The sequence below is a fragment of the Penicillium concentricum genome (genome assembly GCF_028827145.1).
Source record: "Penicillium concentricum strain IBT 3081 chromosome Unknown utg000002l_segment0_segment0, whole genome shotgun sequence".
In the NCBI taxonomy this organism is placed as follows: Eukaryota; Fungi; Ascomycota; class Eurotiomycetes; order Eurotiales; family Aspergillaceae; genus Penicillium; species Penicillium concentricum.
Genome location: NW_026622755.1, coordinates 7,373,497 through 7,399,900, shown reverse-complemented (window position 1 = coordinate 7,399,900; position 26,404 = coordinate 7,373,497). Strand labels below are relative to the sequence as shown.

The 26,404-nt window shown below is 48.0% G+C and overlaps 10 protein-coding genes across 10 annotated transcripts; 4 read left to right on the top strand and 6 right to left on the bottom strand.

Moving 5' to 3' along the window:
- Nucleotides 1-1,897: 1,897 nt before the first annotated feature.
- On the top strand, nt 1,898-3,713 carry N7517_006528 (putative choline sulfatase; the record flags this gene model as incomplete). The annotated part of the gene is made up of 3 exons (XM_056724258.1): nt 1,898-2,308; nt 2,359-3,189; nt 3,246-3,713. The coding sequence occupies 3 exons, from the start codon at nt 1,898-1,900 to the stop codon at nt 3,711-3,713; spliced, it is 1,710 nt and encodes a 569-aa protein (XP_056580508.1).
- A 742-nt stretch (nt 3,714-4,455) lies between these two features.
- On the bottom strand, nt 4,456-5,220 carry N7517_006527 (uncharacterized protein; the record flags this gene model as incomplete). Its single annotated transcript, XM_056724257.1, has 5 exons — nt 4,456-4,591; nt 4,647-4,671; nt 4,727-4,741; nt 4,796-4,824; nt 5,204-5,220. 5 exons carry the CDS (start codon nt 5,218-5,220, stop codon nt 4,456-4,458), a joined length of 222 nt encoding a protein of 73 aa, XP_056580507.1.
- Nucleotides 5,221-7,319: 2,099 nt separating this feature from the next.
- N7517_006526 (uncharacterized protein) lies at nt 7,320-9,107 on the top strand (the record flags this gene model as incomplete). Its single annotated transcript, XM_056724256.1, has 7 exons — nt 7,320-7,712; nt 7,767-7,883; nt 7,931-8,305; nt 8,359-8,473; nt 8,526-8,648; nt 8,712-8,900; nt 8,950-9,107. The coding sequence occupies 7 exons, from the start codon at nt 7,320-7,322 to the stop codon at nt 9,105-9,107; spliced, it is 1,470 nt and encodes a 489-aa protein (XP_056580506.1).
- Nucleotides 9,108-10,443: 1,336 nt separating this feature from the next.
- N7517_006525 (nitrilase) lies at nt 10,444-11,831 on the top strand (the record flags this gene model as incomplete). The annotated part of the gene is made up of 2 exons (XM_056724255.1): nt 10,444-10,917; nt 11,013-11,831. The coding sequence occupies 2 exons, from the start codon at nt 10,444-10,446 to the stop codon at nt 11,829-11,831; spliced, it is 1,293 nt and encodes a 430-aa protein (XP_056580505.1).
- A 380-nt stretch (nt 11,832-12,211) lies between these two features.
- N7517_006524 (uncharacterized protein) lies at nt 12,212-14,293 on the bottom strand (the record flags this gene model as incomplete). The annotated part of the gene is made up of 2 exons (XM_056724254.1): nt 12,212-13,296; nt 13,351-14,293. 2 exons carry the CDS (start codon nt 14,291-14,293, stop codon nt 12,212-12,214), a joined length of 2,028 nt encoding a protein of 675 aa, XP_056580504.1.
- A 672-nt stretch (nt 14,294-14,965) lies between these two features.
- N7517_006523 (MBL fold metallo-hydrolase) lies at nt 14,966-16,197 on the bottom strand (the record flags this gene model as incomplete). The annotated part of the gene is made up of 4 exons (XM_056724253.1): nt 14,966-15,397; nt 15,458-15,747; nt 15,847-15,898; nt 16,048-16,197. 4 exons carry the CDS (start codon nt 16,195-16,197, stop codon nt 14,966-14,968), a joined length of 924 nt encoding a protein of 307 aa, XP_056580503.1.
- An 813-nt stretch (nt 16,198-17,010) lies between these two features.
- N7517_006522 (uncharacterized protein) lies at nt 17,011-17,265 on the bottom strand (the record flags this gene model as incomplete). The annotated part of the gene is made up of 2 exons (XM_056724252.1): nt 17,011-17,119; nt 17,195-17,265. The coding sequence occupies 2 exons, from the start codon at nt 17,263-17,265 to the stop codon at nt 17,011-17,013; spliced, it is 180 nt and encodes a 59-aa protein (XP_056580502.1).
- A 661-nt stretch (nt 17,266-17,926) lies between these two features.
- Nucleotides 17,927-19,514, bottom strand: N7517_006521 (glutamate decarboxylase; the record flags this gene model as incomplete). Its single annotated transcript, XM_056724251.1, has 2 exons — nt 17,927-18,041; nt 18,091-19,514. The coding sequence occupies 2 exons, from the start codon at nt 19,512-19,514 to the stop codon at nt 17,927-17,929; spliced, it is 1,539 nt and encodes a 512-aa protein (XP_056580501.1).
- A 426-nt stretch (nt 19,515-19,940) lies between these two features.
- N7517_006520 (acetoacetyl-CoA synthase) lies at nt 19,941-22,222 on the bottom strand (the record flags this gene model as incomplete). Its single annotated transcript, XM_056724250.1, has 5 exons — nt 19,941-20,093; nt 20,160-20,500; nt 20,550-21,007; nt 21,054-22,066; nt 22,118-22,222. The coding sequence occupies 5 exons, from the start codon at nt 22,220-22,222 to the stop codon at nt 19,941-19,943; spliced, it is 2,070 nt and encodes a 689-aa protein (XP_056580500.1).
- Nucleotides 22,223-23,614: 1,392 nt separating this feature from the next.
- On the top strand, nt 23,615-25,480 carry N7517_006519 (dihydroxy-acid dehydratase; the record flags this gene model as incomplete). Its single annotated transcript, XM_056724249.1, has 2 exons — nt 23,615-23,679; nt 23,755-25,480. 2 exons carry the CDS (start codon nt 23,615-23,617, stop codon nt 25,478-25,480), a joined length of 1,791 nt encoding a protein of 596 aa, XP_056580499.1.
- Nucleotides 25,481-26,404: the final 924 nt, after the last annotated feature.

The following is a 26,404-nucleotide window of genomic DNA, read 5'->3' as shown; positions in this document are numbered from 1 at the left end:
CAAATGTTCTTCAAGAGCCAAGGGAAGGATTAGTAACAGAAAATGAAAAATTGCCTTGATAGGCACCAAAAAAGGTCTGATCTCAGCTAGAAGCCTCGAATAAGTAGATATCTGGTATTTCTGCAGAAATGAAATTTCTTAAGTAACGTAGAATATGTATATTGGATCATATCCACTGCAGTATTCCCATCACGAGAGCACGATGTTTTCCTGGGAGAAATTCATTTCAAAAGAAAAGAAAGACAACATGTTACACGGCTCGGGAAAAAGATACTGATCAAGGCGCGCACATCGCACTACACTACTCCGTAAAGAATATGACCATGTACATCATAAGTCTACATCGGGTGAAACGATCCCGTGTGACTCGGAGATCTGTACGTCGATGTACAAAGCAGACGTGGCCATGTGGAGCAAATCGGACATATGGCAATCACCGTGCATACGACATCAATGCAGGTTGATTTGGACGCGGACGTAGTCCTATGCTAAGAAACAGCGGTGACTGTGTTTCGCCTCCAAAGTACGTAAGCATTGTAGTCCGGGGGTTGATCTTAGACCGCTTCTCATGGCGTGCTCGGAAAGGGAGATTGCTCATTGTGGAGCTATGATACCTTACACTCGCTCCCCTTGTTTCCATCCTGTTTCTTCCTGAAAACGGTTGGAAGCAACGATAGAAGAAAAATAGAAAAGCCAAGAGGAATAGAGTCCCACCGGCGGGCTCCTCCGTTGTCTTGGATTCTCACGACGTCTCTTTTTCCTCCCCGGTAGTGTGAAATCATGCGGTTTGATTGGTTGTTAAGATAAGCAAGTGGAACTTCAGCCCCTAAGCCTCGCCTCTAACCTTGTTGGGTTATCCTAGAGAAAAGGGGGTGGATTGATTGGTTGAGATGGTAATGACACGATCCTGTGGAGTTCAAGGTTTTACTAGTGGTCGGCTTCGCGACTCACTAAGCTGAAAGAGGCTAGTCTGTACAAGATCCTGTCACACCGGAAACGCTGCCATGGGCGTGGGCTATCGATGCCGTTATCCACTCCGGGGTCGAGTGTGCGTGTGAACTGCACTGAAGATAGACTTTGTACTAAAACCCCCAGCTTTAGCTTAATATCTTTTAATTGATATTATGGAGTTTAAGGGGCTGAGATGGGTTCTGGTTTTACACGCACGGTTGGTATTGTGGTGGTATTGAGAATTTCCCCAATGTGACAGATGCAACACCTGGACCACACGCGACCCCCATAGTGTCTGTAAAGTGGCGACTCACTCGGCACTTACCCCGATGGGATTAAATTACCTACAATTGATAAAAATCACTGGTCTTGTGACTGTACTTTTCTCATTTGCAATCTGGTTATTGCTAATAGAGATAAGAAAAAATATAATTGTGCAGCTAGGGGGAAAACTGACATCAAGAGCAAGAAATATCTACATCGGTAATATATACATTACCATACATATTTCAATCACACCATCGATGCTTCGAATGATATCTTGCGGGGAGTACGTCAGTACCGGATCATCTCCCCTGATCTCCGTTGCAGGCGGGAACTACTGTATATACTAATTTGGGATGTACATTCTGCAGGGTTTATATGGTCGAATAAGAATATTAGTAGATAGATTATCTTTTGTGTATCGGGAAATTACAATCAATACCTTTTTGCGTCTTGGCCTTCATGTGTTTGCCTTTTTGGCCCCGAGCTCTGGCTCTTTGGACTTCTCTCGTTTTCTTCCCCTTTTGGTCTTTTTTTTTTGGTCTTTTTTTCCTCCTTTATTCCCCACATTCTCCCTCAACCTCATATATCACCCGCTCTCCCACCCTTTTTTTTTTCTTTCTTTCTCTCCCATAAATTAGTTTGAATTTCTTCCATTGAGCCATTGAACCAGATATTCATCATGGCGACTAAGAAGCCCAATATCCTCTACATAATGGCCGACCAAATGGCTGCGCCATTGTTGTCCCTGCATGACAAGAACTCCCCCATTAAGACCCCTAATCTAGACCGCCTTGCCAATGGCGGCGTGGTCTTTGACTCAGCTTACTGCAACTCACCACTGTGTGCTCCCTCGCGCTTTGTAATGGTCAGCGGCCAGCTGCCCTCCAAAATTGGAGCATACGATAATGCGGCGGAGCTGCCCGCGGACACCCCCACATATGCCCACTATCTGCGGCGGGAGGGATACCATACAGCTTTGGCCGGAAAGATGCACTTCTGCGGCCCGGACCAGCTTCACGGCTATGAGCAGCGTCTGACCAGTGACATCTACCCTGGTGATTACGGCTGGTCCGTCAATTGGGATGAACCTGTACGTCAAACTCACGAACCGTTTGCTACACCGTACTAATTAGAATGTAGGACATCCGTGCCGACTGGTACCACAACATGTCATCCGTCATGGAGGCAGGCCCTGTCGTACGCACCAATCAATTGGATTTCGATGAAGAGGTAATTTACAAGTCAACCCAATACTTGTACGACCATGTTCGGCAGCGTAACGAGCAGCCTTTCTGCTTGACAGTCTCCATGACCCACCCTCATGATCCTTACGCCATGACCAAGGAATTCTGGGACTTGTACAACGATGTCGAGATCCCGTTGCCCAAGAACGGAGCGATCCCCCACGACCAGCAGGATGCGCACTCCCAGCGCGTGCTCAAGTGTATCGACTTGTTCAACAAGGAAATGCCCGATGAGCGCATCCGTGCCGCTCGTCGCGCCTACTATGCCGCCTGCACATACGTTGATACCAACATCGGCAAGCTGCTCCGTGTTCTTGAAAACACCGGTCTGGCCGACGACACCATCATTGTTTTTACCGGTGATCACGGTGACATGCTTGGCGAGCGCGGTCTGTGGTACAAGATGACCTGGTTCGAGAATTCGGCTCGTGTTCCCTTCCTCGTCCACTCGCCCAAGCATTTCTCCCCAAAGCGCGTGTCCGAGAACGTTTCCACCATGGACCTCCTCCCAACATTCGCCGAATTGGCAGGCGCCAAACTCATCTCCGAGCTTCCCCTTGACGGCGTTTCCCTCGTGCCGTATCTGACTGGCGGCGAAGGTCTCCGCACTGACACCGTCTATGGCGAGTACATGGGCGAAGGTACCCAAGCTCCTCTCATGATGATCCGTCGCGGCCGCTGGAAGTTCATCTACTCAACCATCGACCCACCTATGCTCTACGATCTCGTCAACGACCCAGAGGAGAGGATCAACCTCGCAGCCGGCCTATCTATTCCATCTAGCGCCACCCGCGCAGCCGTCGCCAAGCCCACCGTGGCCTCGGCCATCAACCTGCCAACTCCAGACGACACCCCGCACGCATCGCCAATCCCCCAGCGCGGCAACACGGCAGATTACCCCTTCCTCTCCAACACCCCCCTCGCACCCCGAGCCCCGCCAAGCTCCCAGCCGCAGTGCCCAACACCACCGACCCAGCTAAGATCCTGGCATTCTTCCTCGAGGAAACCCACTCCCGTTGGGATATGGAGAAGATTCACCAGGATGTACTCACCTCCCAGCGTCGCCGCCGTCTGGTCTACTCCGCTTTGATCAAGGGTACCCACACCGTCTGGGACTACGAGCCACGCATCGACCCAAGCACCCAGTACATTCGCAACCAGGGCAAGGGTGCCCTCGACGATGTCGAACTCATCTCCCGCTGGCCCCGTGTTCTCCAGCAAGCCGCTACTGCCAACGGGATGTCTGCATAGATCTTTCGACTTGGATTTTCATGAACAGATCTATTGGTTTGGACATTCGTTGAAAATGTTTGATCGCATTTTTTAATTTTCTGCATTTCTCTTGCATTTCAGCATCATTTCCGTTCCATTTTGCGACATTCCCGGCCTATATTTCGGGTTCCATTCTTTTCTTTTCGGGATGTTCATTTTTTTTGGATTTTTTACATCTCTCATTCTAATTGTGAGGCGCGCGCTATACCCGGGTCTTATTTCCCCAATTTGCATCTCTTCATGCGGATCGCTTGTGGCTGCATGGATTATTTTGTACATAGTTGTGCTTTTGGGTCCCCCGGGTTGGGTGTCTTGCCCTGTACATTGCTATTTTGGATTCACATTAGGTAGATACATACAATCAGACTGTCATTGGGCTTTTGTACTTTGTTCCATGTTTGTGTTAGGCCGTTTCTTATGTTAAGACGTTTCTTCCGGGAGACACTCTACGCGTTATGTATCACTTTTACTATTACCCCCGTATAATAAGGAGACACCCTAAAATATATGGAGTGAACCGGATCTTATAACCATGTAATATAAATCCTACTTTATATTCTCGATTAAAGACGCTCATCTTCGCTTTCTAATAAGCAAATCACTACTATTCTTTAAATAGAGGGCTTCAATATCAGTCGGGGATTGCTAACGGGACACCCCCTTTGGAAAATCCCACACCCTTTAGTTAATTAGATAGTTAACTAATGGGACACCCCCCTGCCTAAGATTTCAGGCTGGGAAAGCCAACAAGAGCCACTCGTGCATCGCCGCTCTTGCTGACATCGAATCCCGCACCGCCGCCAGAGCTAGCACCTCCCACTGGCTCTAAAAGCTGGGCTCTTAGTCCGGCAAGCTTTCTACAAATGTTATTAGTTTATGTTTGAAATATAAGTCAGGAAATTAAGACTATACCCTTTCAATAGACCTAAATAGTATTCTAATTTGGAAATCAGAAATTAAATACAATTTTCCTTCGATTAAAAGTATCTTACCTATGGCCTTGTTCTCTAGTTATAGGGTCATTAGCGGGGTGATATAAGTTGTCTAAGGATAACACTTACTCTGCGTCCGACGCATCTCATCCTCGATCCTATAAAAGATGAGCAAATTGAAGCATTTAACGATTGAGAGACATCCTCCTTAATCTTTTCCGTAATGAAGTGTGAGTGACGAGACTGATCAATATTATTCCTCCAAGGCTTGGTAGGAAACGAAATGGAGCTGGGCCTGAAGACGGCACGAGCTGACCCAAGGTCTTAAAGCCTGGGGTCTGAAAGACGCAAAAGCCCGGAGCGAAAAGCAGGTATAGACTTGAACCGAGAAGAACGATGCGTAGGACATTGTAGACCGTTCTCTCCGAGACATTGCTGCTTTTAGTCTCGTCACAGGTCTGCATCCAGTCTATACTCGTATCTGCAATCAGCATGCCAGTGTAAAAAAATGCCACATCCTATCTATTCAGTGCATACACGTAGATTATGGTCATTGGTGTGAGTGGTCGGCGAGCCCAGAATTTGATGGTCATATACATCGGAAGAAAGAGAAAAATGGCGAGAGACGATCTGAAATCAACTGGGATGGTCCAAAGATGCACGTCGTAGTGGTTATGGATACCTCCCTACCAGAACACGAAAAATATTCTCCATGTTTGGTGAGCCCAGTCTGTCAGCTGAGAGCTGAAGCTCGGAAGAGGAGTCGCCAGAGCTTCATTGATTATGGGCTCCCAGTCCGAGCATCGTAATAAAGGTACAAAGAGCTAGCTGACCAAACAACCGAATGGGACGGTGCAGAAAGCCCGATGCCACCGCGGCTGTGCCTTTAGCAAACCCGAGAGGGTATTCCCGCGATTTTTTGAGCGGCTTGTAGGACAGAGAAAAGCTGGAAATAATGTAGAAAACTGAGATTGCCCATGTCCCTGTGAAGGGTAGTCGGAAAATGGGTAGTTGGATGATCCAGTTGGTTTTGGCATGGGAATCCTCAGGTCGCGCACATGAACTTGCTAATCCTTCTTGGGGAAGGTCATAGCCGTAGAAAACGATATTCTGGTAGGCCTAGAGTATGTGGTAGTTCATGACAGCAAAAGAAGCATATCCTCTCAGACCGTCAAGGGAAGAAGTGAGAGGTCGACTATCATAGGCCTCGGAGTTGTACATAAAACTTGGTGAAAAGGATGAGACGAAACGTCCTGCCCATGTCGCTGTTTTTGTGGTCAGAATCCATTGGCAGACCTGTAAGGCGCTGACGAGACAGTCTTTGATGCTGTGTTTGAGGCTCTCGAGCAAGTAACACAATCTATCCTGTGATATCTATTCGAGGCTAAGGCCGACTTGAATCACTGGCAGATATTATCATTCCATTCGCTCTGCTAACCAAGTGGATGTTGTTGCAATGCATCCAGACTTCCAAAAGATGGAAATGCATATGCATGAAACGCTTGGTAATGAAGCCTGTATCGAGTAGTCTACCTAATTTAGTCGGTACAAGATTAATACGCTGTTACCGGAGATATAGATCTCAAAAAGATTATTTTTGATCATGTACCAACTTTTATTTCTTCCTATCTTTTATTATGGTCTGTCGTAGACATCTGGTATCTCCGTCGGTCTTCCGTGCAGGGGGCATAGCACCCCGCTCTAGAAATCAGATTAACCGTCTCTTCGCCACGAAATGCTTGGAATCAGAGTGATGTATTCCTGTGTTGAAAAGAAAATTTCTCATTTCTCGTGCCTAGGACTTGTTTGCTGTGTCCTTCTTTACCCGTTATTAGGGTATAATTTAACTAGATTTCACCTGCTATCCACACTGTTACACATGCTGAAATGTGGGAGTTAGATCTGAGCAAATTTCTCAGGCCTCTCCGATACCAACAAATTGCCTCCATCGGTGACGATGCCTTCGATGATACGGCCTCCAATTCCTCACCTCCTGGGTTACCGTTGATCAATGACCTAAAGGCTGTCAAGCGCAAAAGTACAATTTATACACTATATCATCTCTTTTTATCATGCCTTTATCTTATTTTCTCCATTTCTTTCTTGTTCTTCAAGTGTGCTCACGAATAATCGGATGAAACGTGTTTGCGGCGGTTGTCGGCTCCAAGTTTGTCTCTTCACTTGAACCCATGCTCCTCACTCCAGCGTGTCAAAGTGATGTTACTCCATATTGATTGGTAATCAGTCAAGGTGGGAAGGTGGAGAGCAGAGGTTTTCCGCATAAGTGTCGAAAATATTCGAAGCTGGTCGACTGGGTGAAGTTGCATTCTGTCTTCGATACTGTGGAAAAGTAGCTTCAATTGTTAAAGTAGTTAAGAGGACAGGGAGCTAAATGAAAGTTCTACATACATAGTAATGGATGGGCGATCACTTTTTGTAAACTTCAAATCACGAAGTAGTCATGCGTTATCTTAACTACCTAGGCACTCTTAGGCTATGAGAATTGATACTTGGAGACCAGGCAAGATCCAGTTTTGGAAGGATTGATTAGACACGTGCTTGCACTACGCTAAAAATTAATATCACCCACAGATTGCACCTAACTTCAAGTTTTCCCCCATACCTCCTCCAAATCTCAAGCTTCAGGAAAGAAATGACTATCAACGTCCTCACGACCAACGCGGTTGACCTGCAGCGGCTACTCGAAGAGAGAAAGACCACGAGTGTTCATATTGTGGAAGCTTACTTGGCACAGATCCATCGCTATGAGTCTACACTCCATGCGCTGATTTCGCCTGCCCCGCGGGACCAGGTCCTCGAAACCGCCAAGGCTCGGGATGAGGAGCGCCAGAAAGGGCAAATCCGGGGTCCATTTCATGGAATTCCCATAATCTTGAAAGACAGCTTTGTCACAGCATCGGAGCTTGGTATGAGCACCACAGCTGGATCATATGCATTCATTGGAGCCAAAGCGTTAAAGAACGGAGCCATCACTCAGCGCCTGATTGACGCTGGGATGGTTATCTTGGGAAAGGCTAATATGACTGTCAGTGGACGTTCGCTTTTCTAGGGAACCTTTTTGGATTGACTGTTGTTCTAGGAATTCGCTGGCATGAAAATGACCATGATGATGCCCGGTTGGTCTGCTCACGGCGGTCAAACTCTGTCGCCGTATGTTGGGAAGATAAAGGATAATGAGAAGATACTTGGCCACTCGGTGAGTGCATAAAATTACAGATATTGTTCATTTGTACTGATACTGAGTGGGCTCCTGGGGGCTCATCCACTGGTTCTGCGGTCGCTGTAGCCGCTGGATTTAGCCCTCTTGCCATGGCCACCGAGACCATAGGTTCTATTGTGACCCCAGCAACTCGGGCCGGTCTTTATGCACTGAAGCCTACTACCGGGGTCCAGGATACTACTGGGCTATACACCATGACTGAGTTTTTCGACAGTCCAGGGCCTATGGCAAAATCGCCAGCTGACGTTCGCGTTCTTTCTGAAATTCTACTCGGTCGCCTGTTTACCTCCTCCCAATTGGGTTCATGGGAAGGTCTTTCGGTGGGCTTCCTGGACCCAAAAGTTTGGAGCTTATCCCTAGACCTTTGTACGCAATTTGAGGGTACAGCTGAGCAAATGGTACGTCACGCTCATTGCATCAAAACCTTCACAGCTCTAACAGTTGATTTTAGATAGACGAGTACGAAGAGACGGTTTCCGCTCTACGAAACGGAGGCTGTCCTCTGAAATATTCGGTCAATTGCAAGGATCCCTCAGACTTACCGACTACTATTTTGCCAATCGCATGTATGTTGCTGCAGTCCGGCTACCAGACGAGATCAGGACTAACTACTTCTAGATTGGGATTTTAGGAATCTCTGCATCCCTAGATTCATTGACTATTTTGACGAGTGCTCTGTAACAAGCGTTGCAGATATCGTCGAGTTCAATAAAGAGAACAGCGAAAAGGCCCTTCCAGCTCGTAGGTTGACAGCGAGGACAAGCCCCTACGATTTTACACCGAAGAGCTACTAACACAATGCAGCATTCGTCGAGCAGAATGATCTGGAAGGGGCAATGATCGCCACTGAAGAAAAGGAAAAAATAGACAAACTGAAACAGGACCTTCGCAGGGCTGCGAGAGCTATTTTGGATGACCTATTTGACAAAGAAAAAATCAATATCCTGGCAGCTCCGGGAGACTCCCCGCTATGTGTTCATGCTTCTGCTGCAGGTAACGCTCATTAATTGTACATTTGAGACGCCGTTGCTAATAGAATCAGGGTATCCTGTTGCCACAGTTCCAATAGGCCAACTTGACTACAACGGCCGGCCGTTCGGTCTATGCCTGGTGGCCAGAGCGGGTGAGGAGGAGACACTATTGCGGTTCATGGCAGTGTATGAAAAGATTGCTAAGCCTCGTCCGGTTCCTAAATTTTGAATGACCGTGGTATAAATTAGTAACGATCATTGGCGAGATGAATGCGAGATATTTACCTACGGCAATGACCGGTAGTAGACCTCAGATAGGTATCGTTATGTTGATAATTGATCAGCAAATATAGCAGAAACAGAGGGAATCCATGCAGCAAATTAACCCATATATATTTATAAAGGGAGCATTCAACTAGTCACGACGGTATATAGACAGGTACGTCGTGGTATTCATCTATTCAGCAATGCGTTGCATCATGGAGGATCTCCGCTCCCTTGGTAATTGCTAGATTTCGGGATCATAGTGTCATCAAATATTGAGCTTGAGTCAATATTGGTCAAGACTTATTTGTCATTAGCAGCAGAATGATCGGGGAAGGACCATCTCCAACATGACTAGACGGGGGAGATGCTTAACATGACGGACTTGATCTTACCTTTAAGCCCTATCGTGCGTGGAATATTGGTCGGCGATACCTAACATTCCCAACAGTCCAACATTTTCTTACTAGGCTCATATCCTATGATTATCTCCTTGAATACAATATTCAAATAGCTCTTAATTCTAGAAATCAAGGAGGCTTCCCATTCAAGTCCTTTGTTTCTGGTGTTTTTATTTTGAGATTAGTATCACAAGCGAAAGTGACATCCTATAATTGTATACAACCAATCATTTATAACAAGCGCTTCCAGCAGATCTGCTCCTGCTTCATTCTAAATTGTTTCTATGATGGCTGAAACCAAGTTCAAAAGTCAACAGCTGTATATCAGCGAACTGCCTCTGGGCGCACAGATCATATGACGCGCGAGTCACCCATCGTATTATCAACATACTCCTTGCAGCCGAGCTGTAGCTAATGATCAAAATACTCAGTAGTCTACCTCTCAGGATATTTCTCGCATGTGTCGGCGGTGGCGCCATACAAGCATCGATTTGGTGGAACAGTAACCATAGGGCACACCACCGATGGATAGATGCAGACAAAGATCCCTACAAAACTCACAAGCGATTTTGGTACTCGCATTTAATGTGGATTGTTCTCAAGAAAAATCCAAAAAGAAATGTAGACGGACGGGCATCTCCGGCTTGAAGATCCTGTCGTTTAGCATTGCTTCCTCTCTACTATCTCTCTTCTAGGACTTTATGGAAGCCCTAGAAAGACGAACAACTCGTACAAACCATCAGCTATCGAATGCCATAACGTGAGTATTGATATTACAGATCTATATAAAAAGTCCATACCCCACAACCAAGCCACGGTTCCCCTCAAATCCATATCGTCATCCATCTCAACCTCTCTCCTCCCAACTATAGCATCTAACCACAAAAAATATCACCCAAAATGCCCTTTCTCACAGTAGCAGTCGCCCAATCCCGCACACACGAATCCCTACCCGAAACCCTCCGCGCTCTCGAACGAACAACCGCCCTCGCCGCCCGCCGCGGCGTCCACCTCCTCCTCTTCCCAGAAGCCTATCTAGGCGGATACCCGCGGACATGCACCTTCGGCTCCGCAGTGGGAAGTCGACACCCGCGCGGCCGGGACCAATTCCTCGCCTACTTCAAGGCAGCCGTTGATCTAGGCGATACGCCCGCCGGAGCCGGCGATGAGTGGATTGGACGCAGGCTCGAGATCGCGGAGGGGAAGAGGTTCCGGGGTGACGGGACGAGGGAATTCCTTGAACGTGTTGCGAGGGAAACTGGCGTTTTCTTCGTTACGGGGTTGGTGGAGAGAGCGGGTGGTAGTTTGTATTGTGCTGTTGTTTATGTTGATCCTGTTAGAGGTGTTTTGGGGAAGAGGAGGAAGGTTATGCCGGTATGGATTTCCTCTTTAATTCTTTTTTTGTCTCCCTCCTCTCCCGAACCCTATTCTATTATTCCATCATCGATATTCTATACTGACATCCGTAGACGGCCGCCGAACGCATGATTTGGGCTCAGGGTTCGGCCTCAACCCTCCGCGCAGTCACAACAACCCTAAACGGTATCCCACTAACCATAGCATCGGCAATCTGCTGGGAAAACTACATGCCCCTCCTACGACAGAGTCTCTACTCCCAGAATGTGAATATCTATCTCGCTCCCACAGCCGATGCCCGCGATACCTGGCTCTCGCTCATGCGCACCGTCGGCATAGAAGGCCGGTGCTTCGTGCTCTCGGCGAACCAGTGTGTGCGTCCCTCCGAGCTACCGGAGTGGATTACCCGTGCAAGCCCAACTCGGAACTTAAATTCAAACACACGCACAGCTCCAGATCCGAAAACCACGCAGAATCCAAGAAAACTTTCCATCACTTCTGAGGGTCCGCATGAGATTGTCTGGCCGCAGACTCACGGTGAGGCACAGGGGGCGACACAGGGCCAGGGGAGTTCCTCGTCAAATAATAAGCAGTCTGTAGCTACTTCAGACTCGGAACTGGAATATGTTTGTCGTGGGGGAAGTTGTATTGTCTCCCCGCTTGGAGAGGTTCTTGCCGGGCCGTTGTGGGAAGTTTGTACGGATGACGTGCCGGATAGTAGCGATGCTGCCGTGACTGATTCCACGCCTGGAACTTCAGCTACTGAGTCTCGGTCTGTTGTTGCGGCGGGTGATGGGTTGGCTATTGCGCGTATTGATTTGGATGATTGTGAGCGTGGACGACTTGATCTTGATGTTGCTGGGAGTTATTCACGGAGTGATGCGTTTAAATTTGAGGTTGAGGGGTTGGATTTGGTGCCGCCGCCTTTGTAGGGAGTTGATTTTACCCAGTAGGGTATATGGTATTGAAGGTATTAAAAGTGTCTGGGTTTGGAGTGGAAGTAATGGAATAGTTGAGCTACAAAGACTGCCGCTAAGAAACATCGAATTGGAAAAATTTCTACTCAAAAAAGCACAATCATAGCAGAATCACAGATTCTAGTCGTAAGGCAAAAGAAAAAAGAAATGAAACTCGGCCCCAACTGCAACCACCGCTGAACTGAAACGCCTCGGGATATCAACGGATATTAGCTTTGAAGTGATCTTCGTCGCCATGCCAGCATGTGACAGCTCTGTCCCTTCTCTATGTACAACCTCCATTTTAGATATAGAACCTGCGGTTGTAATCTAATACAGCTGCACGTATGTACCGTTTATTCCACCAGCCACACGGGCGACTTGATCAGCACCGTTGCAGGGCCCTTGCCGCGTACTTCCACGGCCAAGAACGCTGCGAACCGAATGTGCGGGCTGCTCGGAGTCACCTCTACAGGCTCATTCTTTTCTTCGGTCGGTCCGGGCGCCGGCGCCGGACGACTGTTCTCGCTGACGGCATGCTTGCGGCTTATCAACCCGCCAAATATGGACTTCTTCGAGGGCTTTTGCTGTGTCTGTGAGGCGCTTTCCATCGCTCCCACGGTTGAGCCGGATGAGGCATCTCCCTCTGTCGCGGTAGGCTCCTCTATCTGCTCTTGGTCTGAGGGTGGTGGGGGCGGGTGGCTCAGTGTGGGTAATTGGCCTTCGACCTTCATGTATTGCTCGGCGAGGGAGATGCCCGGTGGGAAGTAATCGACACAGACATCACGGGCTTCGAGAGGGATTTTTTCGATGATGTTGATTGAGTTCTCAATGATCATTCGCACGCTTGCTTCTAGCCCCGGAAGCGCGATTTCGTGAAGCTGGGATCCCATAAAGGTAGCGAGTTCCACGATTAGAGTCTCGACTAGGTCAATGCGATGTTCTTCGGCCTCAGGTCCAACTAAGGAATCAGTCAATCCGTCGAAGGTCGTGCGACGCCAGTAGGAGAGTCTGGCGGAGGCATTCTCGCGGTCTTCATCGGATGACGGTCGCTGCCGTCGCAGGTTCATTTCGATATTCTTCAGTTGCACACTGAATGTCGGATCCAAGGATGGATGGAAATAACGCTGGAATACTTCTTCTACTAGCCATCGGCTGATTACCGCCCGGCCGACCGCGGTCATTTCTTTCGTGCCGACCGCTAAAGCATCGTCGGTGACCATTCCATTCAGCCACGATGGAATACAGCGCCAGTCTTTGCGCACGGAGAATGCCAGATCTTTAATCGCTCCATCGAGTCGCTGGAATCGGCTGGTGTATTCATTATCGTCAAGTACGGTACGCGACACCGCCATCCGTTGGTGCGCTACCGTGTTCTGGAGATGCTGAACCTGCGCATCTTTCTCAAAGTAGTATCGTTTCACCTTGGAATACTTGGCCTCTGTTCATTGTTAGTTTATTTAAAAAAAATAAAAACCCAAATTAAAATCCTTACGGAGTTCATCGTGCTTCTGGATCAATGCCCGCACGTCCACTTCTCCGGAATCCTCGCGGCGGTGTGTATTGGTGGGTGTGCTCCGTCCGGGATCAGGCATGTTGTTTGACACACTACCCTGCCGACTCCGATCCTGCTGACTCCGATCTTGTTGACTCCGTTCCTGTTTTGGCGAACCTGCGGATCTCTGTCTGTCCAACTGGTGAAATTGACCCTGGGTTTGTGCCTGCGCGGAAGACTGCATGGCGTCAGGATAAACGGACTGTAACGGGGAAAGCGGCTCGTGAGTCTGCTGGGATGGGGGCCGGGTATTCAATACCAGGTCCTGGGCAGGGGGTAAATGCTGCCCCCGATGAATATGTTCCGGCGCGTATCGTGGTGATTCGGGGACACTATCGGCAGGCGACGGTCGGACGTACTGTTCAAGCAGGGTTGGGTCGGTATTGGATCGCTGTATTTTGGTATAAAGTGGTTGCACGGTTTGCTGCGACCACTCGGGGTTGTCTTGTGCGTGAGCAGGATGGGAAGGTCTGGGAGGTCGCTGAGCCTGGGATTGTTGGTGGGGAGATTGTGGTGCGATCACCGGTGAGGAGTTCTCCGAGTAGGAATGCCGCAGTGGAAACTCGTCGGACTCGTTCAGGATCTCTGGGTTTAAAATTCCGGGTGAGGTAGGTTGTGAGATGGGAAGGGAGATTGTTTTGCCCTTGACAGAGATGCTGCGCTCGACAGATGAAATTAAGCCCTTTTTGCGCGAGTTTTCAGGGGCGACCACGTTGACAGTCGGTCCGTCACGTAAAGATTTCTGACGTTGACTTTGTGACCGACTTAAAGTAGGCTGATTCTGTACAGGGCCAGGGACAGAGTACTCGTATTGTGAAAAGCGCCGGTCTGAATCAGGGTCCAGTGGGGTCAACGTGGGGGCCAACTGTTCAGTACTGCGCATAGAATGTTGAGTCCTAGGCGACTTCCTTTTAAAGATGTGGTGCATCACTGCTTCTGATGAGAAAAAAGGGAAGATGAAGAGGGGGAGAGGCTGATTTGGTGGATCTGGGGTCAACAAACGATGATTGGAGAGGTTGTTCTATATTTAGGGTAAACAATGACCTTGGGCTTGCGAGTATACTCTTTGAATGTAAATGGATAAAATAGTTAAAACATCGTAACTAATTCAAAAAAAAAAAAAAAGTGACAATGTCAATTAATTGTATAAAGTATAGCCATCTTTACTCCAGTCTATATCAGTCCTAAATGTATATAAACTCCCATCAAAGAAAAATAAGGATTTGAAAGAAAAAGCCAATTTCCTATATAGGGTGGTCGAATACTTTTGATATATTAACACGAGCTAATATACGAGCCTCGTCATATTCCACATATTCGGTTATAACCGCCCCCAAATTCTCTGAAACTTGCAAAAGGAAAAAAAAATCGGCTCCGCTCTTGAGGGCGAAGTAAATTATAATTTTCGTATGAACTACCATTCCCCATATCAAGAACGGTAGTGTCGAAATATGTGGGATGTTCTCTCAGCCCCGAACTAACGCGTCCAGGGCTGAGCTTAAACTCAAACACGCGTACCGAGACACAAAACTCGATATCTGACTATTAAAATCTTCTATGTCATAACTCGAAAGCAATACTGGTCCCTACGATCCAAAAACACAACCTTGTACAATAACCCCGCCGCCTCCATAATGCGTCTGAAATCCTCTAGCGGACTCGCAAAAGCCTCATAGTCATCATAGTGGATCGGGATTGTCATGTCTGGTTGGATCAGCTGAATCAATTGCAGACCCTGCTCCGCATCAATAGTGGCCGTCAACGCTAGCGGTTCCATAAGTCTTCCTACTAAGGGAGAAGGAATGGTTGTGCCGCCGAGGTGGGCGAGCATGAGGTCAATTCGTTGGCCTGCGTATCGCTTAGGGATTTCGCGCAGCTCGTCTACCATCAAAGAGTCTCCTGAGATGTAGATGCGATAACCGCAGGAAAAGTCTGCATTGTGGGTGCCATGGCCTAGCTCGAGCATCCACCCGTTGGTTGGCGGGAACTGTTGGTCTATTAGGTCGCCGTCCAATTCGGAATATCCAGAAAAAGAAACTGCACTTACCGCATTGGCTAGTGTGTTGAGTTTCTCTATTACTCGATTGGGAGGCACGTGCTTTCCCGGCATTCTCGTTACACGCAGTCGGGGCTGGTCTGGCCCTTCTGTGCCTTCAATGTTGACCTCGATCTGTTCAAATGGATCCAGTGCGGACACGGATATAAACGTGTCTTGTTTCTTGGAAGTGAGACGCTTCTTCGCATGTGGTGTGGTGATAATGGGTAGATCACGTCGCAATGAAGCCTCGACCTTTTTGTCAAAATGATCCCTAGCAATGTCAATGACCTGCTCAACACCTATGAGCTCCGAGAATTACTCGTGATAGTGGGAGAGAAGGACCAAATCAATCCGAGGGAGGTCGTGCAGGTCGATAGCTGGGTCGGTGAGGCGCTTACTTGACACGCCTGGGCCCAGGTGGACACGGTCGCCTGCGTAGAGGAAGTTGGGCTAAGACGGTCAGTCTGTGAGCATTGGACTTCCCATTAAGAGCTGACATCAGTCATAATCCGTATTCCAGCCCATTCTCTGCTTTATTTAGTACATGATGATATTTTATTCTAGGTGTGAACAGACATGATTGTTGTTGCCGTTCCCACGAAGAACAGGGATGCGTTCTCTTCGCCTAATTTAGATGGATGAAGCTTGGCTGCCTTGGCTGGAGGAAGTTGAGCCGGGTTGGAAGTCAACGGTGGACGATTTCGGGTTGGAGGGTTATTCCTCTTTGGGTCAATTGAGATGCCCTTCATAATAAACGAGTAGTTGGGGGATGAATGGCAGGAAACACAAGTATTCAGGGCTCTGGTTAATATTATACAAATCTAACGTATACATGACATCACAAGCGATATATGCCCAGAACTTCAGTAACAAAATTTGTTGGTCTCTTGACAAGGGCAATGGGATTATCAGCATCACAAGAAAACTTCCCAGTGCCATCCATGTCGTCAGTTATGTCGCGACTATCTATTTCATAAGTTGGTGTCGGGCCACACTCTGCGCACTCGAATGCGATGTTACCGCCGTAAACGCGTGGTTTCTAACAATGGTGAAAGAACATTGTGGGCCACGGCTTGGACTTGGCGTCTTTCTTGGTCAGGACTGAGCATTCCTTTTCGTATCTCGTATTCGTTATACCACTTCCTCACCTCGTACATGGTGATGGTTGCGTGAGAAGAGCCGCAGCTGCTGGTACCATTGCTCTGTAAAGTTCTCCATTGATGGCAGGAGGTGTCGGTTTTGGCATCCTTTTCGTTGATATATTAGACTCGTAATAGAGGTAGGTCTACATAGTTCGGGGCTGATTATGGTCTTTACCATGTGCCGGTAGAAAGGGAGCAGGGATAACGCAGGGTATGAGGAGCTTCCTATCGACACCTGCCGGTGGGGATATCGTCCGAGTAGATGTTGATTGCATGAGTGAAGGACATGGCTGGGGGTAACTTCGATTCCCCTTGCTGAACCGCTTCCAGGTTGGAATCCTGGGTTTGAATGTATTTCCTTCTCCCCGGAAGGCCATTTCGATGATCTCTACTGAGATCGCTTGGAGAGGGTGAGGGCCATCATGGCCTTTTGTGCCAGCTCTTTTCACTTTCCATCCTCTCGAGTATCATGTTCTCTTCTCGGCCTTTTTCGTCTTCAGTAGGGAGGATCGGGTTTCTCGGGGCACTGCTATGGAATAATAATTCTAGATGAATTGTCAGATCATTGAGAATTGCTTGTTTTCAAACCGATCTGAGAACCTACCCTTTCTTTTCGCCTCCAATAATGAAGGACGAGGACTCATTTATGCGAAGGCTCGGTTCCGGGGAAGTCATGTTAGGAATAGGCTAAGCGGAGGCCAGTCACCTAACAGCAAACAAAGGGTATGTTGCTTCAGATGTCCGATTTCCACTGTGGAATCCCGGTGATCATTCCCTGGTCTATTTCCAGGTGCAGATGGGGGGGGGGGGGCTCAGTGGCACACTGTTGATGTAGTATATCCGCAACAGTACGGCGCAGATTGATTTGCAACACGGCGCCTCTCTTCCCACATTTTGATGGTTTGATGTAGGTGAATCGATAGATGTAAGAGAGTAAGAGCCAAAAGGGAAGAGATTAGACTGGAAGGTGCACGGTCAAACTATTGGCCTCGTTTTCTCTTCATTCTCGCCTGACCTTACTTCATCCCGACTTTAATTTCTATATATGCGCTAGTATTAAGTATTACTAACTATACTCCTTACAACTCCGAAATGTGAAGTCTACCTAGCGAATAGATATGCATGTAACTGGCAGCTTTTCCCGCACTAAACCAGCGCATGTTAGGTCGTCTTTTGCAAAGCTCTCACTCGTACATGGCCAGTCTCTACTTTAGATCATTGATTTGTTCTTTCAATCACATGTGGAATTGACATAATTCATCCTCAAAACTACTCTCTATGAAGATCCTTTTGCACAAGATATTCCGAAGAGCAAGACGCGTGTTGAAGAAGGAAATTAACACACGCCATGTGTCTTGCCAGTCTTGCCCTGCAGCGAGTGCTTCTCGTTCTTGTAGTGAGGGTGGGTGCGCGACTCGTGTCGAGGGTGGTTGCGGTGGCTTTGCATATGCCTATGGGGCTGTCAGTATGGGAATAAATCATATAGGGAAAAAAACATACATCCTGTACTTGTCCATCATGGATTTGTCCATAGCGTCCAACGTCTGGATAGCAAGCTTGAAGTCCTGGATCAAGCTATCGCATCTGTTCATGCTAAAGTCTTCACGGATGACAATACGCATCATCTGCATTTTCTCGCAATGTGGCGCCATAGTGTACGCAGGCACAATCCAGCCCCGCTCGCGCAACTGGTGGGCCACAGCGAATTCATCGTAGACACGGCCTTTGTCTGTGGGAAGGCGGAAGGCCACCAGAGGCAAGCCAAAGCCTTGCCTCTGGCTCAAGATGACCATGCCCAACTTCTCAAACTCGGAAGCCATGTAGTCGCTGATGCGAGTCAGGTTGCTCATGATGGCACGGTAACCACGCTTACCCAAGCGGATCAGCTGGTAGTACTGGCCAATAACATGAGAAGCACCCTTGGAGAAGTTCAGAGTAAAGCTGGCCTGGTCGGCTCCTAGGTAGTTGATGTTGAACACCAATTCCTGGGGCAAAAACTCCGGAGAGCGCCAGATGACCCATCCGACACCGGGGTAGACCAGACCATACTTGTGACCGGAGACGTTGATGGAAACCACCTTTTCCAGGCGGAAGTCCCACTCAAGTTTAGGGTGGATGAATGGAGCGACAAAGCCACCACTAGCTGCGTCAACGTGGATTGGGCAGTCGATGTTACGCTCCACTAGCAGATCGTTGATTGCCTTGATATCCTCGTATTCGCCGGTGTAGGTGGTACCCAAGATGGCACAGATACCGATTGTGTTCTCATCCACCAAATCGACTGCCTGTTTGGGGTCGATCACGAAGCGACCGTCGGTGCAGTAGACGTACTTCTCCTCAATATCGAAGTAACGAGTAGCCTTTTCCCAGCAGACCTGGACTGCACTGCTCATAATGATATTGGGACGGAAGTAGTCCTTGCCCTCAGCCTTGCGCTTGTTCTGCCATCGCTTCTTCATAGCCAGTGTTCCCAGCATGATAGCCTCGGAAGACCCAATGGTTGAAGTACCCATAGCATTGTCACTGGAGGGATCCGTGGGAATGTTAAAGAGTCTAGCAATCATATTCACGCATCGGTTTTGGATCTCGGCGGAGTGGGGATATTCCTCGTAATCAATGAAGTTTTTGCTGAAAGATTCGGTCATGATCTGTTCGATCTCGTCTTCCATGTAGGTGGTGACAAAACTGGCGAGGTTGAGCTTGGGATTACCGTCCAGGCTCAGCTCATCCTTGATCATCCGAGCGGCAACCTGGCGGGGCATCTCTCGCTCTGGCATTTCATTCTGGGGCATGTGGTCAGCAGCAAAGTGACTGCCGTAGACATTTGTGTCAAAGTCATTTATGTCCGGAGGAGAAATGGGGACAATGTCGTGAGAAGGTGCGACAATCTCATTGTCCTTCTTAACTTTGGCGAGATGAACCATTGTGAATTAAATGATAAAAGGTCAAGGATAAAAGACCTAAGATCCAGAATATTAAATCTGAAAAAGCAGGAAAGATTTGAGGAATTGAGGAATTGAGAAAATATAAGAGGGGGAAGAAGCAGGTGATAACCACGTGCGGGGAGCTGTCAATGACGCAGTCAATCAGCCCATCACTTTTCTCTCTCTTCGACTTCTACTTCTTCTACTTCTACCTCTTATTCCTTTCATTAGAATCTTTAATGTTTCTATCTAATTTAATTTCTCTCTCTACTACTACTATGTGTTCATATACACAAAAACTTCCCAAGGGTGAACCCGTTGCTAAAGCTTGGTCAAAGCTTGGCAGAGTGAAGTGACGATCCCGATGGACCCGGTCTGCCCCTCTCATATGGAGCCACGTCGAATGAGAGGCCCAAGAGTTTCCATTCAGAGCTTACTCTCGCGCAGAGTTTCCACATTGGCGAATTGATAGTAAAAGTCCAAGCTCTTCGGGTTGAGCAATGTACCCGAGGGCTTGATGATTTTCCCCGAGACAATCTGCTTCACAGGAAGCTCCACCTTTTTCAGGTTGACCGTGGTCTGTGACGATATACGTGGGTCAGTCCCACTTTTACAGATCTTGCTTTTCCCAACATAAGTACATACCGGAATTTCAGGAGTCTCAAAGGTAAACATCGGCACATGGCGGGGGCTCAGCTCTGTACGGATCGCCCTTTTCACTCGTGTAACAAGATCCGGTGTGAATGTTACCCCTGTTCTCATGAGTAAAAAGAGCATCACTCGCTCATCCGTATCTGTTGGTCGTCGCTGCCCTACGCATATGGAATCACCAATCTCTTTTGAAAATTGTCCCTCGAGCACCCGATAAATCTCGGCCGATCCGAACCGCACACCCGACGGGTTGAGCACCCCATCGGCACGTCCATGAAACACAATCTGTTTCGTGATTGGATGGATGGAAACGAAATCGCCGTGTGTCCACACATCTGTAGAGTATTAGCGACCGTAGCCCCACACAGGGAGGAGTGGTCCCACTATCGAATCTGCCAAAGTACGCATCATGATACTTCTTGCCGCTCTCGTCACCCCACAGCAGTGTGGGCATGTTGGGAAAAGCAGATGTGGCGACCAGTTCGCCTGGAATACCCTCCTCCACGGGTACACCCTTGACCCCGTCCCCGCCCTCGATAGTAGAGTCGTAAACTTCCACGGGAATTCCCAGACTGCATCCAGCGCACCCGCCAACATATAGGGGGACAAGAGGGTTACCTGTTCCGAAGCATCCTGCGATATCAGTACCACCAGAAATATTATTCAGGCGAGCATGGGATGGGAAGCCTTCGTCGTAGAACCATTCAAACAATTCATCCCGCAGCACCATGCCAGTGCTTGTGACGACCCGTAAAGTGCTGAGATTGACTTTCTCACGGGGCTTGATCTTAGCCTGTTGTAACTCGTGCAGCCACCGGGGTGATATTCCAAGGTGGGTCACCCTGCAATTGATTAGCCTGAGACTTTTATCAATAAAATGGCCCTTACTTCTCCTGCGCTGCAAGATCAACCAAAGCAGTGATACCTGGAATAAATGGGCTTCCATCATATAACACCACCCGCACGCCAAACAGCAAAGTCTGCACGGCACTCATATACATAATCCATCCAGTAGTCGTGTATTGCAAGGTGACACAATCAGGCCCGAGATCACTATGCAATCTCCCCTCCTTGCTCGAATTTAGAAGCACGCCGCCCACAGAATGGACGATACACTTCGGCTGTCCTGTCGTTCCAGACGAGTAAACCACCAAGAAAGGATCGCGGAATCCAACTCTTTCGAACTCAAGTTTATCGCTGCCGCCCGCCTTAGCGAGGAATCCCGCTAGAGTCTTGGTCTTAGGGATGGAACTGATATCCGCCAGCCGCGAAGAGAATCGAGGTAGTGCGATGACTCCCTCGAATCCAGGCTCAGATTCCATTCCTTGAACAATTTCCTCAATCTTCGATCGCAAGTCAATGGTCTTGCCATTATAAACCGCTAAATCGTCCATAAATAACCATCGAGGCTTGATCTGAACCAGTCGATCTAAGACACCCTTAGTACCCATATCGGTGGAACTAGACGAGAAGATAGCTCCCAGAGCCGTTGAGGCCAGGAACACCAGGAGTGTCTCTATGCTATTCGCCGCACAGAGAGCAATACGATCACCCCGAACGACCCCATGAGCCTTCATAGCCTGGACTAGGACTCCAGTCCGTCTTCGGAGCTCACCCCAGGTGAGATGGACAACCTCATGCGCAGCGCCTTCTCGGACTTCGCTAACGGCAATCTTGTCGTCTTCCTTGCCAGTTTTGTCGCCGGCAACGTGCGAGAAGAGTAGGTTCTCGGCGAAGTTCAGGCGTACACCGGTGAACCATTCGGGTACGCTGTCCATTCGAGCGGCTTCATCAACTACCTTTGTGTAGGAACCCTCGTGGATTAGGTCGAAGTATTTCCAGCAGAATTCCCAGAATTCAGAACGGTTCTTGACTGAATATAGGTACATATCATGAAAGGACTGAAAGATGTTAGATATATCGTACTTCTTACATAAACAATCTTCACTCACGTCGAACTTGCGTCCGGTGGATTTCTCCAGGTCTCGCTGGAAGTGACCCATTTGGGTCGACTCTGGGGCTGGATGCTGCCATATTTTACGTGGAAGAGATGCCATGAGGAATTGAAGTGATAGGTGAAGAATGTAGAGCTTCCCAATGCCCTTTTATACACTTCCCAACTTACCGAGGCCCAAAATAGCTATAAGCGGGTATGTAAACTGCGGGGGTGGAGGCTCTTTACGGAGAGGCATAGTGGCCAGGGGTACTTTCGGATTTTATGCATATTATGGTGCCTTAATGCCTGCCTTATTTTGGTATGGCAGAAAAATTAAGATACCTGAATCATAATTACAAAAAGAAGCCTGCGAGTGCCTGAATATCTGCCTTGGATAGCATTTAACCCGAAGAGAGGAAGGAGCACAGGTCAGCGGAGCTCTATCACCCGAGGCTACCGGTCTGGTAAATTCAAATCACGTGCCCCTTTCTTATCTTATCTCCATTATAAAATACCTAGGTAGGTATCTTTTAAACATTACTAATACTAGCTCTTAACCAATTAACTTCTATTTATAACAAACCGTAGCCGTCCTACCGTAATTTCCCATAATACAGAAGTTATGGTATCTTTTGTATGTCATGTCCATATAAAAGGTACATAAATATAGCATAAAGTATAATAGGAATCATCTTATCTCTAGAAGCAATTAGGGAAGGTATAGGAGTGCATATATAGTATACAGAAAGTCCTTTTTCTTTTATAGTAGTTTTTAGGAAGAAATATCAAGTATTCTATAAGTGTTGAAGATTTATATTTCTATACGCCTGGTTTTTCCAAATATTATCATCAATCCTCTATCAAAGATATATAAGATTAAACTTAGTACTAAATCAATTCAACTAGACCTCACTTACTTATTCATTATCTTCTTATTCCTTTAACTAGTTAGGGGGCTGAGGAATCAAAATTCTTACATATGTACCTTTTATATGAGTGTGCCATATAAAAGATACCTAATTCTTACAATTTCTATTTTCTGGGAAACTTCTGTATTGGGGGACAGACCCACCCCAACCAGCTGGGGTGGGCTGGTAAGACGGCTACCAAGTATTAAAAAGCTTTTTTCTATTAAGTTGCTCCGCTTCGCTCCACAATTAAATACAGAAACACGTGTACACACAAGCAATTAATATAAATTATTGGTATTCACATTACTGGAAGAAAAAGCAAAGTGGCGTGCAGGATGCATGCATTAGGGGGGACCTTCTCGCTCTATCATAGCAGGGTAACACTACTATGCCCCTGCATACCCGGGTCCGAATGAAGGGAGAGGCCGGAGTTGGGCCACATCTCCGGATATCATTATATGCACCGTCTTCTAAATCAGAGCTACTTGACAACAATTATCCTTCTTACAGTGTTCGTGCCTTGAACACACTGGATTTGATTCCTCTTCATTTTTCTTCCCACTTGACCTGTTTCATTCCTCGTACAGGTATCCACAAGCATCATGGCGACGTCGAGTATCCGATCGAGAGCTCTGGGATTGAGCCGACGAGCTCGGTTTGAGAATATGTACGTGACAATCTTCCATCGCAATGCGTCTCGTTCCCTCCTCAAAAATCGACAAATACTAACAATCATCGTCAGTCGCCTTCCACTTATCGGGCGTCGTTATAAATCCGACGAGACCCTCAACCGAATCTCCTCGAAAATCACACAACCCAAATCCCAGGGTGCCTCACAAGCCATGCTCTATGCCACCGGCCTGAGAGAGGAGGACATGTCGAAGCCACAAGTCGGTATCTCCTCGGTGTGGTTCGAGGGTAACCCATGTAACATGCACTTGCACGACCTGTCCGGGATCGTGCGTGATTCCGTCCTCCGGGCGGGTCTGGTCCCTATGCGATTCAACTCAATTGGAGTGTCAGATGGGATCAGTATGGGCACAACGGGAATGAGATACAGCTTGCAGAGTCGGGAGCTTATCGCCGATGGCATTGAGACGGTGATGAATGCCCAGTGGTATGATGCGAATGTGTCGCTACCGGGCTGCGATAAGAATATGCCGGGTGTGTTGATGGCGATGGGACGCACCAATCGGCCTAGTATCATGGTCTATGGCGGCAGTACCAAGCCCGGATGCAGTGCAAAGGGCCAAAAACTGGACCTGGTCAGCGCGTTCCAGTCGTATGGACAGTTCATCACCGGCCAGATCGACGAGACGGAGCGGTTCGATATCATTCGCAATGCATGCCCCGGCAGGGGCGCCTGTGGTGGCATGTACACGGCCAACACGCTGGCGACGGCCATTGAGACTATGGGTATGACCGTTCCTGGTAGCAGCAGTTGTCCGGCAGACGATCCTAAGAAGCTGGTCGAATGCGAAAATATCGGTGAGGTGGTTAAGAAAATGCTCAGGGAAGAAATCAAGCCCAGGGATGTCATGACACGTCAAGCATTTGAGAATGCAATGATTGTGGTCAACGTACTAGGTGGCAGCACCAACGCTGTTCTACATCTGATTGCTATTGCGGACTCTGTCGGTATCAAGTTGACTATCGATGACTTCCAAGCCGTGTCTGACAAGACACCGTTCCTGGCTGACTTGAAGCCATCTGGAAAATATGTTATGAACGACCTATACAACATCGGTGGCACGCCAGCACTCCTCAAATACCTTCTAAAGGAGGGCCTGATCGACGGCTCAGGAATTACTGTCACTGGCAAAACCATGAAGGAGAATGTAGCCTCATGGCCCGACTTCCCTGCCGGCCAGGATATTATCCAACCTCTCAGCAACCCTATCAAACCATCTGGTCATCTCCAGATCCTTCGCGGGTCGTTGGCCCCGGGCGGTTCCGTGGGTAAGATTACTGGCAAGGAGGGTCTGCGATTCGAGGGCACAGCCAAGTGCTACGACTACGAAGATGCATTTATTGAGTCCCTTGAGCGGGGCGAGATCAAGAAGGGCGAGAAGACAGTTGTCATTATTCGGTATGAAGGTCCCAAGGGTGGTCCGGGAATGCCTGAGATGCTTAAGCCCAGCGCGGCCATCATGGGTGCCGGTCTTGGCCAGGACGTTGCGCTTCTCACGGATGGGAGATTCTCTGGTGGTAGTCACGGATTCTTGATCGGACATATCGTGCCTGAAGCCATGGAGGGCGGCCCGATCGCGTTGGCACGAGACGGTGATAGGATCGTGATTGATGCTGATGAAAAAGTGGTTGATCTGGATATCCCGACTGAAGTGCTCGATAAGAGGAGGAAGGAGTGGAAAGCACCCCCGCTCAGATACCAGAAGGGAACTTTGAAGAAGTATTGCGCCCTGGTCAGCGATGCCAGCCATGGTTGTGTAACGGACGGACCGATCTAGGTATCCCGCTGGCCAGGAGCTCTTGCGTCAAAAGTAAATAATGCGTCATACAATTTAGGGGAACGTTGTGCAACTATTGACTGAGTGATATACTGGGCTACATGTTCATACTTGATGTAAAATGTTTTTCCAACCATAAGGTTCCAGTGTTGTCTGCTAGGTAATTCTGCGGTTAGTTTAAAGTCGATGTACTCATACGTTCTCAAGGTTCGTGCTCTAGACAGATGAGCCAGTTTGAAGAGCATACCGCTTTTGAAGCCAGAAGGTTTCAAAGAGACTATAAATGAAGGTTACCTCTACTGGGCGATACGCTTAAAAAGAGTCAAGGCGCCGGAAAAGATGAGATATACTAGCTAAAGACGAGAATGTCTTCGCGCACCGTAAAACAATAGACAACCCATCTTTGTCTGATGACCCGCCGACAATATCACAGCACTTGCGTCGATCGTCATAGATTTTCTATTGTTATTCTAGTGCACATTAAGACAACAAGGAGCTGAATGGGAGCAAATGCCCAACTTCGTGAAAAAGTAGAATTGGGAATTGGTCAACTGATAGACATTTCGTGGCCTTCTGTCTCTGGCTAACGTCTTCGGTAACCGAGCTGGACACCCCAAAATACCATAGTAAATGCGATATATTCTACACTTCTATCTCAACAACCACGCATTTCTCTTTTCCTTATTTGTCGATAGCCATTGATAAGGCTTATTAGTACCATATGTCAATTTCAAACAAATGAAGTTCCTATAGAGTACCATTGTTGAGATATCAAGTTGTAGTATATCGCATTTACTATGGTTTTTTGGAATGTTCAGCTCGCTTGCGTGTCCAGCTCAGTTACCGAATACGTTAGTGAATGGAGAGGACTTGATCTGCCTATGCCCCATTGATAGTGGGGCAGGTATCCCGAATAGATCCACT